Raw genomic sequence first — 14,313 nt, forward strand, 5'->3', positions numbered from 1 at the left:
AAAAAAAAATGAAATCAAGATCTTGAAGAGATATCTGCATTCCCATGTTCCTCTCAGCATTGTTCCCAATAACCAAGATGTGGAAACAACCCAAATACTCATCAACAGAAGAATGGATAAAGAAAATGTGATACAGATAATGGAATATTACTCAGCCTTAAAAAAGAATGAAATCCTGCCGTTTGCAGCAACATAAGTGCACCTGAAGGACATTATGCTAAGTGAAACAAGCCAGATGCAGAAAGACAAATACGGCATGATCTCACTTACATGTGGAATCTAAAATAGTTACCCTCATAGAGCAGAAAGAAGAATGGCTGGAAGGGTGTGTGGGGAAGAGAAAAGGGGAAGAGTTTAGTCAAGGGGTACAAGGTTTCACTTATGCAACATGAACAATTTCTGGAGATCTAATGTATAACAATGCGACTATAATTAACAATACTATATTATATACTTGAAAGTTGCTAAGAGGGTAGACCTTAAGTGTTCTCACTATGGAAGGAAAGAAGGGAGGGAGGGAGGAAGGAAGTGAGAAAGGAGTGACTGAGTTGATGGATATGTTTATTAGCTTGATGGTGATTATTTCACAACGTATACACATACCAAATCATCAAGTTGTACATCTTATATATATACAATTTTTATTTATCAATTATACCTCAATAAAGCTGGGGAAAAATTTAGTAGAATATGTAGGATCGATTGCAAGTGAGGGCTCAGCTGTAACCCCACCCCTTTTCTTTTATTCAAGAAAACATATCGAGCAATATGGGAAGAGTAGTGTTGTAATAATTATATACATATATGTATAAAACAATATTATATAAACAAACAAACAAATAGCAAACTCAGGTGCTCTAACAAACTTTTTGTGACCTTCCTCAAACTACTAACTACACAACAGTGAACCTTTGCCCAGGGTGAGAACCATCCATGAGACTAAAATTCAAGCTTAAGTACTAGAGTAAGTTAAGAATTTTAAAGTTCTAAAGCTGCACAGTCCGATACAGTAGCCTCGACCCACGTGAGGCTATAAATTTTAATTAACATTAAGCACAATTTAAAATCCAGTTCCTCAGTGTCACTAGCCACACTTCAAGTGCACAACAGCCACATGTGGTCTGTGGCCACCATACAGGACGATGCAGCTCTGGAACATTTCCATCAGCACAGAGCGTTCCATTGGATGGCCCTGGGCTAAGGAATCTTGGAGAGGATCTAATCTAACTCTCTCATTTTACGAATTTAGAAACTGAGACCTCATTTCATTCAAGTGACTTACTCAGTACTACACAGCTAGTAATTACAGAGCCAAAACCCGAACCAAGACACCCTGGCTTCTACCACGCAGTCATTTCCACTCCGACATGTCGTTGCCACCTAGGTGATGTGAGTGTGTCTTCCTTGCCAAGCACAGCTCTGGGTTCTCTCACAAGCATGCTCTCAGGTAACCCTCACACCAACCCTATGAGGTATATTATTATACAGACAACGAAATTGAGACTTGGCTGTTTAAAGTATCATATCTGAGGCCACACAGCAGGTATGTAGCAGAACCAGATTTAAACTCCAGAGCCTGGATCTTTCCACTGTGTTATACTGTATATAGTAAACACTCCACAATTTTAATTCTTCTTGAAAACTTTTTCTCCCTTTCAAATGTGCTAAAAGTTAGTGCCTCTTGATGCACTTTGTCAGCATTTGTGAGGAAAAGTATTCCAAGTAGGAAAATCCCAACACTCAACACTTTCGATCTGGAGAAGGAGAGAGGCTGTGTCCGCCTTTGCTAAGTGTAACTGCTTTACAGAAACAGTAATAGCAGCTAACCTTTATGGTCGGTCACAAGCTAAGTGCTTCCTGCCGATCTCCTTTAACCGTCACAACAACCCTGTGAAGTACATCATTCATCTCCATTTTACAGATATAAAAACTGGAGAGTCCAACCATCCACCCCCAGGAAGAACCTATAAAGGAGATGTTTGCTTGTGGTGAGGCCAAAGGAAGTGAAATTCTTTTTACTCAATATAGATAGAGAAGAACAGGAGATAGGTGAAAACTTTGAGATAAAAAATCTGTTTTCCTCCTCACACTCAATGCCCCTGTCACAGTTAAACATATTAAGTAGGTAGCTTCCCTCTGAGGGATCCCTGATTTAACCCAGTCACACTCTCTCTTCCACTGTGGCTGACTTTGGAGAAAGTCCTGAGAGCCCAGGGGTGCAGCGATATTGTGGAGGAAGAAACACACTCCAAAATAGACTATGCAGTGTTTCTAAAGGTAGGGGACCTTCCTGGGTATTTTCTGACCTGAGGAATGGAAAGAAGAGAAAGGAGGGAAGACAGTGTTAAAGAAAGAAGAGAGACAGACAAAGTCAGTACATAACTGAGAGACGGCTATATGGGGCTTAGAACCCAATGACCCCAGAGTGTCTCCACGAGTCCATAGCGGTGTCAGAAGTTGGGAAACACAGAACATTGCTGCGGATTTGTGTGGGTACATATATATAATATAGTATGTACTATATGTTAAGATGGAATAACCCCTAAACTTTCCTTGCTTCGTGTGGTGAATTTAGTGCACGTTAGTGTGGGAGAGCCTCAGCTAAACGGGAAGGGGTGAGCCAGGGACAGCTGGCTTTTGCAGGAGGTCAGGACAGAGACTGGCAGAGACAACTGCGTGACAGGTGCAGCAGAGAGGGGGTGGGCACATAGGGCTGATGGTAAAATAAGCTAGCCGTGCTCAGAGACCACAAGCAGACTGGCTTGGCTGTGAGAAACGGCATGCTCGGTGGAACGGCTTTAAAGTCAGACCCAGGTTGCAACGCCCTCTTCCTCTAGCACTGACTAGCTGTGTGATTTTTGAACAAGTGACTTAGAGTTTCTTAGCCTCAGGTTCCTGATCTGTGAAGACAGCACCTACTTCCTGGGATTGTTGAGAGTATGAAATACAAAGCAGGTGCCGAGTAACAGTTCCTTCCTCTTGTCTTTCTTCTTGGCTGGTAAAGAGAAATTTTGTTCTTGCAGAAAAGCACATACCAGGCACTGCGCCTGGGTGTCTTCCCCACATTACCTCCTTTACTCTACAAAAACCCTTCAGGAGAGGCTCTACTTATCCCCATTTCACATAGGAGGCGACAGAGATTCAGGAAGGTTATGTAACTTGGTCACAGAGCTGGTTTGTAGCAGATGAGGAAGAATCAGAACAAGGTCTGTCGGCAAACACCCTAATATGAAAAGATACATGCACCCCAGTGTTCATAGCAGCACTGTTTACAATAGCCAAGACATGGACGCAACCTAAATGTCCACCGACAGAGGAATGGATAAAGAAGATGTGGTACATATACACAATGGACTACTACTCAGCCATAAAAAAGAATGAAATAATGCCATTTGCAGCAACATGGATGGACCTAGAGGTTATCATACTAAGCGAAGTAAGTCAGACAGAGAAAGATAAGTATCATATGGTATCACTTATATGTGGAATCTAAAAAAATGATGCAAATGAACTATTTACAAAGCAGAAATAGACTCAGACATATAAAACAAACTTATGGTTACCAAAGGGGGAGGGATAAACTAGGAGTTTGGGATTAACAGATACACACTACTATATATAAAATAGATAAACAACAAGGAACTACTGTATCGCATAGGGAACTATATTCAATATCTTGTATTAACCTATAATGGAAAAGTATCTGAAAAAGAATATATATATATATATATATATATATATATATATATATATATATATGTATAACGGAATCATTTTGCTATACACCTAGTTATATAGTTGTGTTATATAACACAACATCGTAAATCAACTATACTTCAATTAAAAAAAATTTTTTTTAAAGGTCTGTCAGACTACAGGGGCCCTGAATGAACCACTCTATCTGGCAGCTTCCCAGGCAACAAGTGATGAGATGGAAAAGGTATCAGTGGAAGGAATCCTCACAAGACAGGTTGAGAGTTAGCAACTAGCAGCCAGAGCCTAGATCTGTGTTCTCATTTGCTTGGTATGTTTCATGGAATTCTGGGTAAAGCTGGTGCTTTGCCATTTTCAACCAGACCCGCTTTCCACTTCTGGTTACTCACCTGAGTCATGAAGGAAGCACAAGAACTTCAATCCCTGCCTCACTCTCCCCACCTATAAAATGGAGAGTTTGGACTACATGATCTCCAAAGTCACTCCCAGCTCTGAAATGCACGTGGGTAGAATTTACAGGGTTTGGGGCTGGGACACCATGCCACTATCCTCAAAGCCAGCCCCTGGCTGTGAAGCCTCTTACCATAGAAATCCTCTCACCCAAGGAGTTGTTTAATCAGAGAATCCTAGAACAGTACATAAATGTTCTTAAACTTTGTATTTTAATTCAAAATACATAAATGCACATTCATTCAATTTCACTGATGCAGGTGCAGTGCTTTTCTTCAAGACCAGGCCGTGTGGCGAGAGAGCAGAGATGAATTATTCATACAATTAGCTATGGCCATAATGCATCATTCCCACTTCCAGTTTGAAGTTCCTTAAAATGGAAAGAGAACTTCAAGTGGTTGCAAATAAATCTGAATGCAGACTCTCTCTGGACTTTTGTGCTTTTCCCCCAATCTTTTATAGTTATTTCTCTCATACTTAATTTGACAGCAAATTTTCAGTGACTCACCTCTATGGAGTCTTTTTTTAAAGTATTCAACATAGTTTCCCTAGAAACAAATGCTATTCCTTTTCATATTCCCATTTCAGCAGTTTAATTAAACTATAAGTCAGGTTTTGTCATTCTTCTGCTCTAGCTCCCCCAATGGCTCACCCACCTGACTGAAAGGACAAGCTAAAGTCCATAGAAGAACACGCTGCTCTGTCACTGCCAACCTCTCTGACCTCACCTCCTGCTATCCTCCCCCTGGATCACGTGCTCCAGCCACAATGACCTCCAAGTACTTCTTCAAATGGCCAAGCAAGCTCCCACTTCAGACTTCACACTTGCTGTTCCTCCCTGTGGAATTCTCTTCCCCTGGATATCCAAGGGGCAAGCTCTTATAGTGCCCTTCAGGTCTTTCTTCAAATGTCACCTTACTTTCTCAGGGAGCCCTTCCCTATCCCCTTATTTCAAGAGGCCACCCTTGTCCCCTATTCAGCCTTTTCTATCTCCCCACCCCCATACTGTTTTCCTCCTTAGCACTAATCTGACATTCTAAATATTTTATTCATTAGAAGTCGAGCTTCATGAAGGCAAGGATTTTGCCTGTTTGTTCACGGGTGCATTCCCAGTGCCTAGAATAGCAGGTCCAGAGTTGTCACTCAATAAATATTTGTTTAATAATAATCTTTATTATTGTAGTAAATGTATTGTCTTTCTGCCTGAGTTGCATAACCACAATCACAAGTACATCAGGCTAGAGGAGGTGTAGGAACAAACACAGCACAGTCTTGGTAAGCAAAGAAGGCAACTAGAGGGGTCAGGAGTGTGCTAGTGCCCACTCCTTTAACTTGATCGAACCAAACTGACCTCTCCCCGTACTTGATGCTTTCGTATTCAAACGTACAATACCATGCTGCCATGTCAAACATAGAAGGTAGTCTAGCCACTTTCTTCAGATTCAGGAGAACAACAGAAAGAAGACAGGTTGTTTTGTTCTGGTCCACCCCTTAATGGTCAATTACCTTTAGCAAACCTCTCTCTCTCTCATCCTTGGTTCTTCATTAAAAAGGGGGAGAGTATAAAATAATACATGACCTGCCTATTTCACTGATCTGCTGTATGTGTCAGGTAGATCGATAGCTATGAAAATATATTGAAAAGCTACAAAGGACTCTACACAATAAGCAATTTTCTTTGTATTAAAATGGACAACTAACTTGTCTATAATATCTACTACAGCTCCCCAAAACTGATGATGTACTTTATAGCACTTTGATTTTAAAATGATTCCTAAAATGTATTAAAGAATAAACAGAAGGAAGAGTAGTCTTTTAAGGGCATGGAATGGGAAAGAGAGTAGAAAATGGCTTTCACCTCATTCTTTAACAGAAAAATATAAGGAAGGAAAAAACACATAAATCTCCAGAGCAGTAACTATATTACATAAAGTTCAGATTCAAGAATATTACCGTGAACATCTACAATTATCTAGACTCTCAGATATTTCAAATATTTCTCATCTATTTCAATACCACAAGGACAATCCAAGATGACATATTGGTATCACACATGTCAATAGCGGGTTGGGATGTAAATGAGCAAACCCGTTCCAACCATCTGAGTTTTGTTTTTATTACAGAATTTATTAACCTAAAATAAAAAAGTGGTGAAGAATGACTTGTCACACCACTTATTAGAGTTGATGGAGTGTAGACGGTCTTTTCAATAGGCTTTTAACACACTGTTATGCACCATAGTACATTATTAATGAAAAGAAATGCAGGAATCTTGCATCAGCTTTTCCCCCAAGTGATCCTGACATTAATTCAAAATCAATTCTCCTCTACGTGGCAAAGGATCAGAGATAAAATGTTAAATTGTTTGTTACCAAAACTTAAAAGTATAATTCAAAGCAACAGTCAGGATCCTCCATATTGTACTCAATAATTGTATATTTTTTTGGAGGGGGGGGTTCAAAGGAAGAAGCAAACAAATTGTTTGGAAGATAAACAAATTGTGCCCTAGTTCATATCCGACAAAAGAATGGGATCTAATTTTCTCTCTGATTGAAAGAACTCACAAGACAGCCATGGAATGCAAATTGGTGTTGGGTGTTTGAACTTCTCTTCCAATACCTGAGTATCCGAATGGAACTAATTCACTCTGGAAAAGGTATTAAGTAATTGAGCATGACTGTGCCAGGATGAGGGATAATCCTCAAACTGAGAAGGAAAATAAATACATTTTACAATGACAGGGTCACCTCACTCACTCAGTAACCTCAATCAAGCATTTTACATTAAAAAAAAATGAACCAAATATATGAAGAATGACCTACCGCCAACAAGGAACCCTGATAGACACAAGCACCTGTGGGGAAAAAACAAAACAAGAATTAAAAGGGATGCATAATAGACCAATAGGCACTGCCCTGGCCAAAGTACACTAAAACTGCATCTACATGCATCATAATCAGCAAACTGCGCTTTTTCCAAAAGCTTGAGGATTCTGCCCCTGGGGAAATAATCCCATACACCAAAACAACATTTCTTGGACATGCATGAGGGAAAGAATTATTAAAACTCATTATTTGAATTTTAAAATAAATGTATGTATAACGACATGATATAAATACACTGGTGTATTTTCCTATATGACAAATCAGCAAAGCCTTCCTAATCCACTCCCAATTTACTTATCCAGGCTTCTCTGCCACTCTTTGCTTACACAAATTCTCCAGTCCAACCCAAGAGGCCAACTTAGGAAGCCACGGTAATGCTTTCATATGCCAATGCCTTTACTCATTTTTGTTTCCTTCAGGAGATGCATTTGGTCTAATCAATTTCCTTGAACTTGATCCCATCTCCTTCATGGAACTTTCCAGCCCACAAAATTATGCTTTTTCTAAACCAATTTTTGAACAGCACAGCAGGTGCTGATTTAACCTATAAACATGCAGGCAGTGTGCTAACAGATACTAGCTCAGAAACAGGCTGCAAAGAAGATTGAAATAGCATACACACACCAAGACAGAGCACACCTTGACAATGTGCCACACTTAATGTCCAAAGAGGGAAGGACACATTTTACTACAGTGCTTGGACGCCAACAGATCATTCGTGAAGTCTCAGTACTATTAACTTCTCAGGAAAGGACTGGTCTGCCTTATCTACTAATAATGGAATTAAGAACAGTATTCAAAGAAAAGGAGATGGTTATTTACACTTGGGGTTTGAATCAAAGATCTCCATGGGCAAATTTATTGAAATGACTTCTTGTGCCCTTGAAATTCAAATAAGAATAACTTGAGATAAAATCTTGGGGGGAAATTCTTCCTGACTTATTTTTAAGAAATTCTGTTCCAAAGACAGTATTTCAGTCTATGGTATATCATAAGAAAGGAGATATAGATATAGATATATATAGATATAGATATATATGTATATATAAACACATAATGGATATAGATATATATAAAATAATATGACATGTGGATATGGATATATATAAAATAATCGTATATAGGTACATAAATATATATCAACACAATGCAATTCCTAAATTATGTAAATGGACTTATTTATTACTTCTCACGTTTAAAAGTTAAACATAAAGATCATCACTTAGGTACAATTTAACAAAATTTAACCTTTAGAATAAACAAACAAAATTTAACCTTTAGGGGCTTCCCTGGTGGCGCAGTGGTTGAGAATCTGCCTGCCAATGCAGGGGACACGGGTTCGAGCCCCGGTCTGGGAAGATCCCACATGCCACGGAGCAACTGGGCCCGTGAGCCACAATTACTGAGCCTGCGCGTCTGGAGCCTGTGCTCCGCAACAAGAGAGGCCGCGACAGTGAGAGGCCCGCGCACCGCGATGAAGAGTGGTCCCCACTCGCCGCAACTGGAGAAAGCCCTCGCACAGAAACGAAGACTCAACACAGTCATAAATAAATAAATAAAAAGAACGTGAATTTCTTTAAAAAAAAAAAAATTTAACCTTTAGATAAAACCATCCTCAAGTAATTTTATTACCCTCCTCCATAGCACTACCCTCCAAAGGCCAGTAAACTTTCAAAGCTCCAAAAGGAATCAGGTATCTTAAGATGTGTCCAAGTACTCATATCAAAACCCATTTCTGGAAATTTCGACAGATGTTATACAATCACGGTAACATGAAAAAATAAAGCAGCACTGAGTGTGGCATCACAAACACTTGGTTAAGCCAAACATCTGCTAGAAACTCGAGTCAAAACTATGTGTAACTGCTGATAAATTCTATCATTAGAAAAGGGAAATAACTCAATTTGGGTCGCTCTAGGATGTACAATTCTAAAAGAAATAAGCCTTGGCCTCTGAGGGCTTTCCTAAAACACAACATCTCTACCCGAAAGGCAGCTGCAGAAACGAGTCCCCATTAACACAGCTTCCAAAACCTCATTGCTTCCCAGTAGAAAAAAGAAAGCATTCCACTGTGATGCCCAGTCCCATCAAACATTCATCACCACCCAATGCCAGATGCAATCCTCCAAAGCAAGCATATTTCTCCCACACTAGCACAAGCTTCACACCCACCAGCAGATTAAGTCGGGAGGTTTGTTGGCATTGGGTGATAGGTGCAGCTTCTGGTTCTGCCTTTTCACTAATCGATCAACTCATATACTTTGGAAAACAAAGTTACTCTCTCCACTCATCACTTTTTTTCTTAAGGAGCACTGGAATGATTGCAACTCTACCTGAAGTTTCGATTTGGGCTTTATTTGAACTTGAAACTCCAGCTTAAGGGGAATTCTAACTGATGATGCATATCTAGAAGGAGAAACAGGCCTTCTTCAAGGGAAAACAGGAAAAATAAGAGACCAAGAACTTTGCCAGTTTCAGGGTATGGAATACAGCTGAGATGGCAGGTAATTTAAGTTCTGACACCTGTGAGAAAGTGCATAAAGTTGTGCAGGGTGAAGGGATCACATAGTGCCAAGAAGGAAGCTGAGATCTTGAGACCTTCCTCCTGTGGTTGGCGCCTTTCTTTCAGGTCACGTAGGCAAAATGTCACTTCATATTCATTTTTAGGCCCTTTGGCACATTAGAATGTACTCTATTATGAGACACCTGTATAAAATCTGAAGTTTTCAGAGGAAATTTGAGATATAATTTGCACCAGTACTCACATCCTGAAACTATTCACTATGGAAACCCTACCTGATAACGTGAGTAAATTAAGAGACGTTAAATCTAAGTCACAAAATGCCAGACCCATTTGTTCAAAGAAATAGTGGCACATATGACCAAAACATAGGAAGAAATTTGGAAAGCACGGTATCACAAAAACATGGCTCACTAGGAACAAGCAGCCACAAGTTGGCATTTAAATGTTCAAGCTTTATTTTGTGCTAGAATTCAGCATATGGCTTGTACACTGTGGAATAGTTAAAATAGAATCCTTTTCTGGACTGACGGGACAGCTCCTGTCCTGATTATTGTCAACCAGGGGTCAGATCAATTAATAGAGGAGTTAAAACGAAAATGGGCCAACTGATTTTGAACTAGTGTAAGATTTGGCACACGACTCCAACTGTGCCGTGTGGTAGTCCCCTCCCCTCTCCTGAGCCAAGTGGTGGACAGTATTTTATGACTACTCGTATCTGAGTAAAATTGAGTAATATTACCACTCAAGTCCACAACAGTGAATACAGATGACCGTGCTCTCACTAAAGGATTTATTTGCAGAGGGTAACACCCAGAATCCAATCCCCAGAGGAGAAAAGAAATGCAATATGATGGAAATAAGAGCCTATGACAATACAACACCCTTTATTTCCACTAGCTGGTAGTTGCAAAAGCCAAAAGATGCAGAGTTGCAATTATTCAATAGTGGGAAAGCCACCAAGGACCAACGTTTACATGTCCCTACTGCTACCTTACCGATATTAATGATTTCCAGGTATGCAAACTCCTTGAGGGCAGGTATTATTATTATTTTTTTGATGTCTATATGTCCCTACCAGACATAACCTAATAACCTGATATATAAGCTATCAATAAAGATTTGTGGACTGAAAGAATGAAGAGATAGGCTATTTTTTCCCATCCAATGTCTTTCCTTCCTTAACATTGAGTTTTAAGCACTGAATCCTACACAGAAGGAACTCTTCTACCAAGAGTGGAACCAAATATGCTGATCCACCCATAAATAAAACACTCTGTCTATCAAATGATCCTTTTCAGTATATTCTGCTAATGGCATTTAAAGGAAAAAGACTGGAAGATTGTAAGCTTGGCTAAAGTCACATGGGGAGTGATGGACATAGACTAGAACTCAGTTCTCGTAACCAATTCAAGACTCTTTATCCACAGCCGACATGTTCTATCCAGTGTAACTTCACAGGATTTCCACGGGTCGACACAACTCAAGATGTACTTCTCCAGAAACACATCTGATTCAGAAAGCAGCCACATTTGCTAGAAGTTTCTCTGTGACTTGTTGATTTTACTAAGTTCTCAAATCACCGTAGTTTGTCAGCTTAGCAATATAAGAAAATGTAAAATAACATCGCCAATAACCTGCTTGTAAACCTTCATTTTTCTTTTAATAATTAAAATAAAATTCAGAACTAGAAAGATGCAACTGACCAAAAATAAGGCAGCAAATACTGATCGTTTTTTTTTTTCTATGCTGGATGATTAGCAGAAGTATTTTAGAGCTATCACCTAGCCAGCTTCTGCATTTGGTGAATAACAGACCACAGCCCAAAGAAGTTAGGTGGTTCATTCAAGGTCACACAGCAGCAGTCTAAGCTTAATTTGAAATGTGATTTGGCAATACTCATTCACCTGACCAAAATTTTTTTAGCACCTATTGTGTACCAGGAGCTGATTTGGAAGTATAATAACCAGGAGCCATCCTAAGCCCTCCGTGAGCACACAGTTAAGTGAGGAAGATTGTATTTTTATCAGCTAAAATTATAGAATTATTAACTGGTGTACCAGAAACATATATGACATGCTCCCTGAGCATTGAGAAGAAAACAACAAATTTGTCATGGCCTGGATAGCAACAGTATCACAGAGTAGGTCGCATCAAGAGACCCACACTTGTGAATGCTTCTTTTCCATTTTTAAAAATCATTGCCAAGGCTAATAATAAAAACTTGAGGAAATCTCTAATATCCTTAAGCTCTCCATTCTTGACCTCAATGCTCTTATTTTTAAGAGAAAAAGAAAACCCTGACAGAACCAAATCAAAGGACTCATCAGATGACAGCTGATTTTTTGGCTGTGGGACTGTTATCATTTAATTAATTTAATGAGATAAAGTATGTGAAGTGCTTAGCATAGTGCCAGGCAAATAGTACAGTGCTCAGTAAATGTCCATATTCATTCATTCATTCATTCATTCATTCATTATTAGGTAAGCATCATTATGACTTGGATGGAAACTCTCAGATATCTATGAATCCAAGTTGTGGGATGATTCTAGAATGTTCTGAAGGTGGGATGAAAGAGTAAGAAGCAAAGTTTCCAAAGAATCTTTGGAGGAATAGCGCCCCTCGCGCCCTACACTCCTCCCCCATCAGAAGACTGTGGACGTTTTTAAACTTTGCCCTTTTTGTCAACCAGTCTTCCAAAGAGTGAACCCTGCAGGCCCTTAGTAATAATGGCTTTTGTAATTTTAAGAGATTTGCTTCTGAAAAGCAAATCTCTTACATCATTCCAACTGCCCCCTGGTGAGCTATCGGGGACAGCCAGCACGTTTTCCGCGTTGCTGGGACACGATCCTAAATAGGAAACTGCCACCACCAAGTGCAAACGTAATTTTTCTGTCTCAAATTCACATTTGGGTGGCCTAGGTGGACTCTCCCATGTGCTTTACTACAATTAAGCCCTACACGTTTTATTGTCTTTTAAGTTTGCATACACACGCACACATAAAATAAAGACACGGTTCTACAGGTTATGCCCTGTTTGAAAAAGGCTGCACAGGCCCCAGACCAGCTGCTCTTCCCGGGGATGATACACACTTGACATAATTCCCGGGAGGGTGCGGGCTGGCGGGCTCTCCACCCACGGCAAAGTCCCCACTGCCGTGCGTTTCCAAAGCCACCGCCACTTTCTCCCGGGAAGCTAGCTAGGAAAAGGCCGCTGCTCAGGTGGCTGCAGGTGGGTCCGAGCAGGGCTGTGTCCTCCTCGGGGGCCTGCCGCTGCCCCCAGTCCCACGCCCGGGTCCGCACCCGAGCTGAGAAGGCGCCCCGCCCCGCGCCCGCGACGGCCGCGGCTGCGGCTCTGATTTGCTGCGGGCCAGGTGAACTCTTCTTCCCGCAGCTGGATGAATAATGAATGGAGCCGGGAGGGGAAGCCGAGAGCCCTGCGCGGTAGATTAAGCCGTCTTCCTCAGCCCGCCGGCTCCCTTCCCCCTCCCTAAGCACCCGCTAGGCGACTTTCCTCGCGACTCTGAGCAGGTGGGAGCTCACGCCGCCTCGCGTCCCCGGGCCCGCCATCCTAGGACCCCCAAACTCTTCATTTCCTTATCGATTCATTTATTTGCCTGAGCTCACATTGCTCTTGCTATCATGGCGACAACTCCCACAGTCTCCTTCTTTCTCACCCCCAGCTCCAGGGTTTTACACGTAGGTTGGAGCCTCGGAGGAAAACTGGGAGGCAGGGGGCGAAGTCAGAGAACGGAGCTGAACTCTTATTAACCACTTCTTTTCTGGGGAAGAGGCAGGCTCGAGTCTCTCTGTACTGGGGAGATTTCTTGTAGTGCGATTGAATTGTCTACTTCCAGAACACGCTCTAACCACCTTATAAAATCTTAATTGGACTTTATGGGTAGACCCATTGGGGGAAGGAGGGAGGGCGAGAAGGGGGTTTTAAGGTGCCGGATTTTGTTTTTCATAGGAGCATAAGTATTTTTACACAGGTAATTGCAATTGTTCACTCCTCACCTACGCTCCATGTACATGCTTTCCATTCGGGGGCACCGGGGAAGTGGGAAGAAAGAGAATCCAATTTCAGAGATGGCACCTCGGTCTGCCACCCACCCACCCACCCAAATGCACTCAGGGCAGAGGGAGGAGGGAGTGGGGCTTGTGATCTGCATACAAAACAATCAGGAGTTGGAATCTTCTCACAAAAAACCCCCTCTAGTTCCACGGCCACCCACCCACCCATCCCCAAAAAACTTCCATCTGACCCACAATGCCATACACCCGCTGAGCTTTTTAAAAAGCACGATCTCACACACACGCACACACACGGCACCGCTCTCTCACCTTCAGAATGATGAGGCAATACTGCAAATTCCGCCAATGCTAGGGCCACCCCGAGCCACACTTTGAAGACACCCATTGCCGCCTCTGCACCCACGCTGGACAAGCCCAGCCTTCAGCATCCAAGAACCAGTTCTCGGCCAAAACGCAGCCGTCGGCGCCCCGGGCTAGGCGCCCCGAGAGCGGGGTGCGACGGGCGGCGGGCGGTCACCTCCGGGGAAATGAGGCGGTGGACGGGCGAGAGCGACACTCTTGTGGCGGGGGGGGAGGGGGAGGGATTCAATTCACTCACTGCCGGGCGGAGAGCGCGCCTAGCTCTCCAGCAGAGCAGGGCGCCAACGTCGGCTGAGCTCGGGAGAATAAAAGAGGAGGCAGGGCGCAGTGACCCGCGGCCAAGGCTC

General features: G+C 41.9%; 1 protein-coding gene across 6 annotated transcripts in view; it reads right to left on the reverse strand.

Annotated features, from left to right (window-relative positions):
* The window catches only part of FRAS1 (Fraser extracellular matrix complex subunit 1), a 457,113-nt gene extending 443,027 nt beyond the window's left edge, over positions 1-14,086 (reverse strand). For 4 of the 6 annotated variants that reach the window (XM_057546920.1, XM_057546919.1, XM_057546918.1 and 1 more), the window contains exons 1-2: positions 13,916-14,070; positions 6,987-7,018 (exon numbers count right to left, since the gene is read on the reverse strand). In XM_057546920.1, coding sequence (XP_057402903.1) covers positions 6,987-7,018; positions 13,916-13,991 — 108 coding nt within the window. In that variant the 5' untranslated portion in view covers positions 13,992-14,070. Of the gene's footprint in view, positions 1-6,986; positions 7,019-13,915 lie in introns of all 6 variants that reach the window. The other 2 variants (XM_057546917.1, XM_057546921.1) reach the window with 2 other exon arrangements.
* Between the last annotated feature and the right edge of the window lie 227 nt (positions 14,087-14,313).

Source organism: Balaenoptera acutorostrata, chromosome 5 (genome assembly GCF_949987535.1).
Source record: "Balaenoptera acutorostrata chromosome 5, mBalAcu1.1, whole genome shotgun sequence".
In the NCBI taxonomy this organism is placed as follows: Eukaryota; Metazoa; Chordata; class Mammalia; order Artiodactyla; family Balaenopteridae; genus Balaenoptera; species Balaenoptera acutorostrata.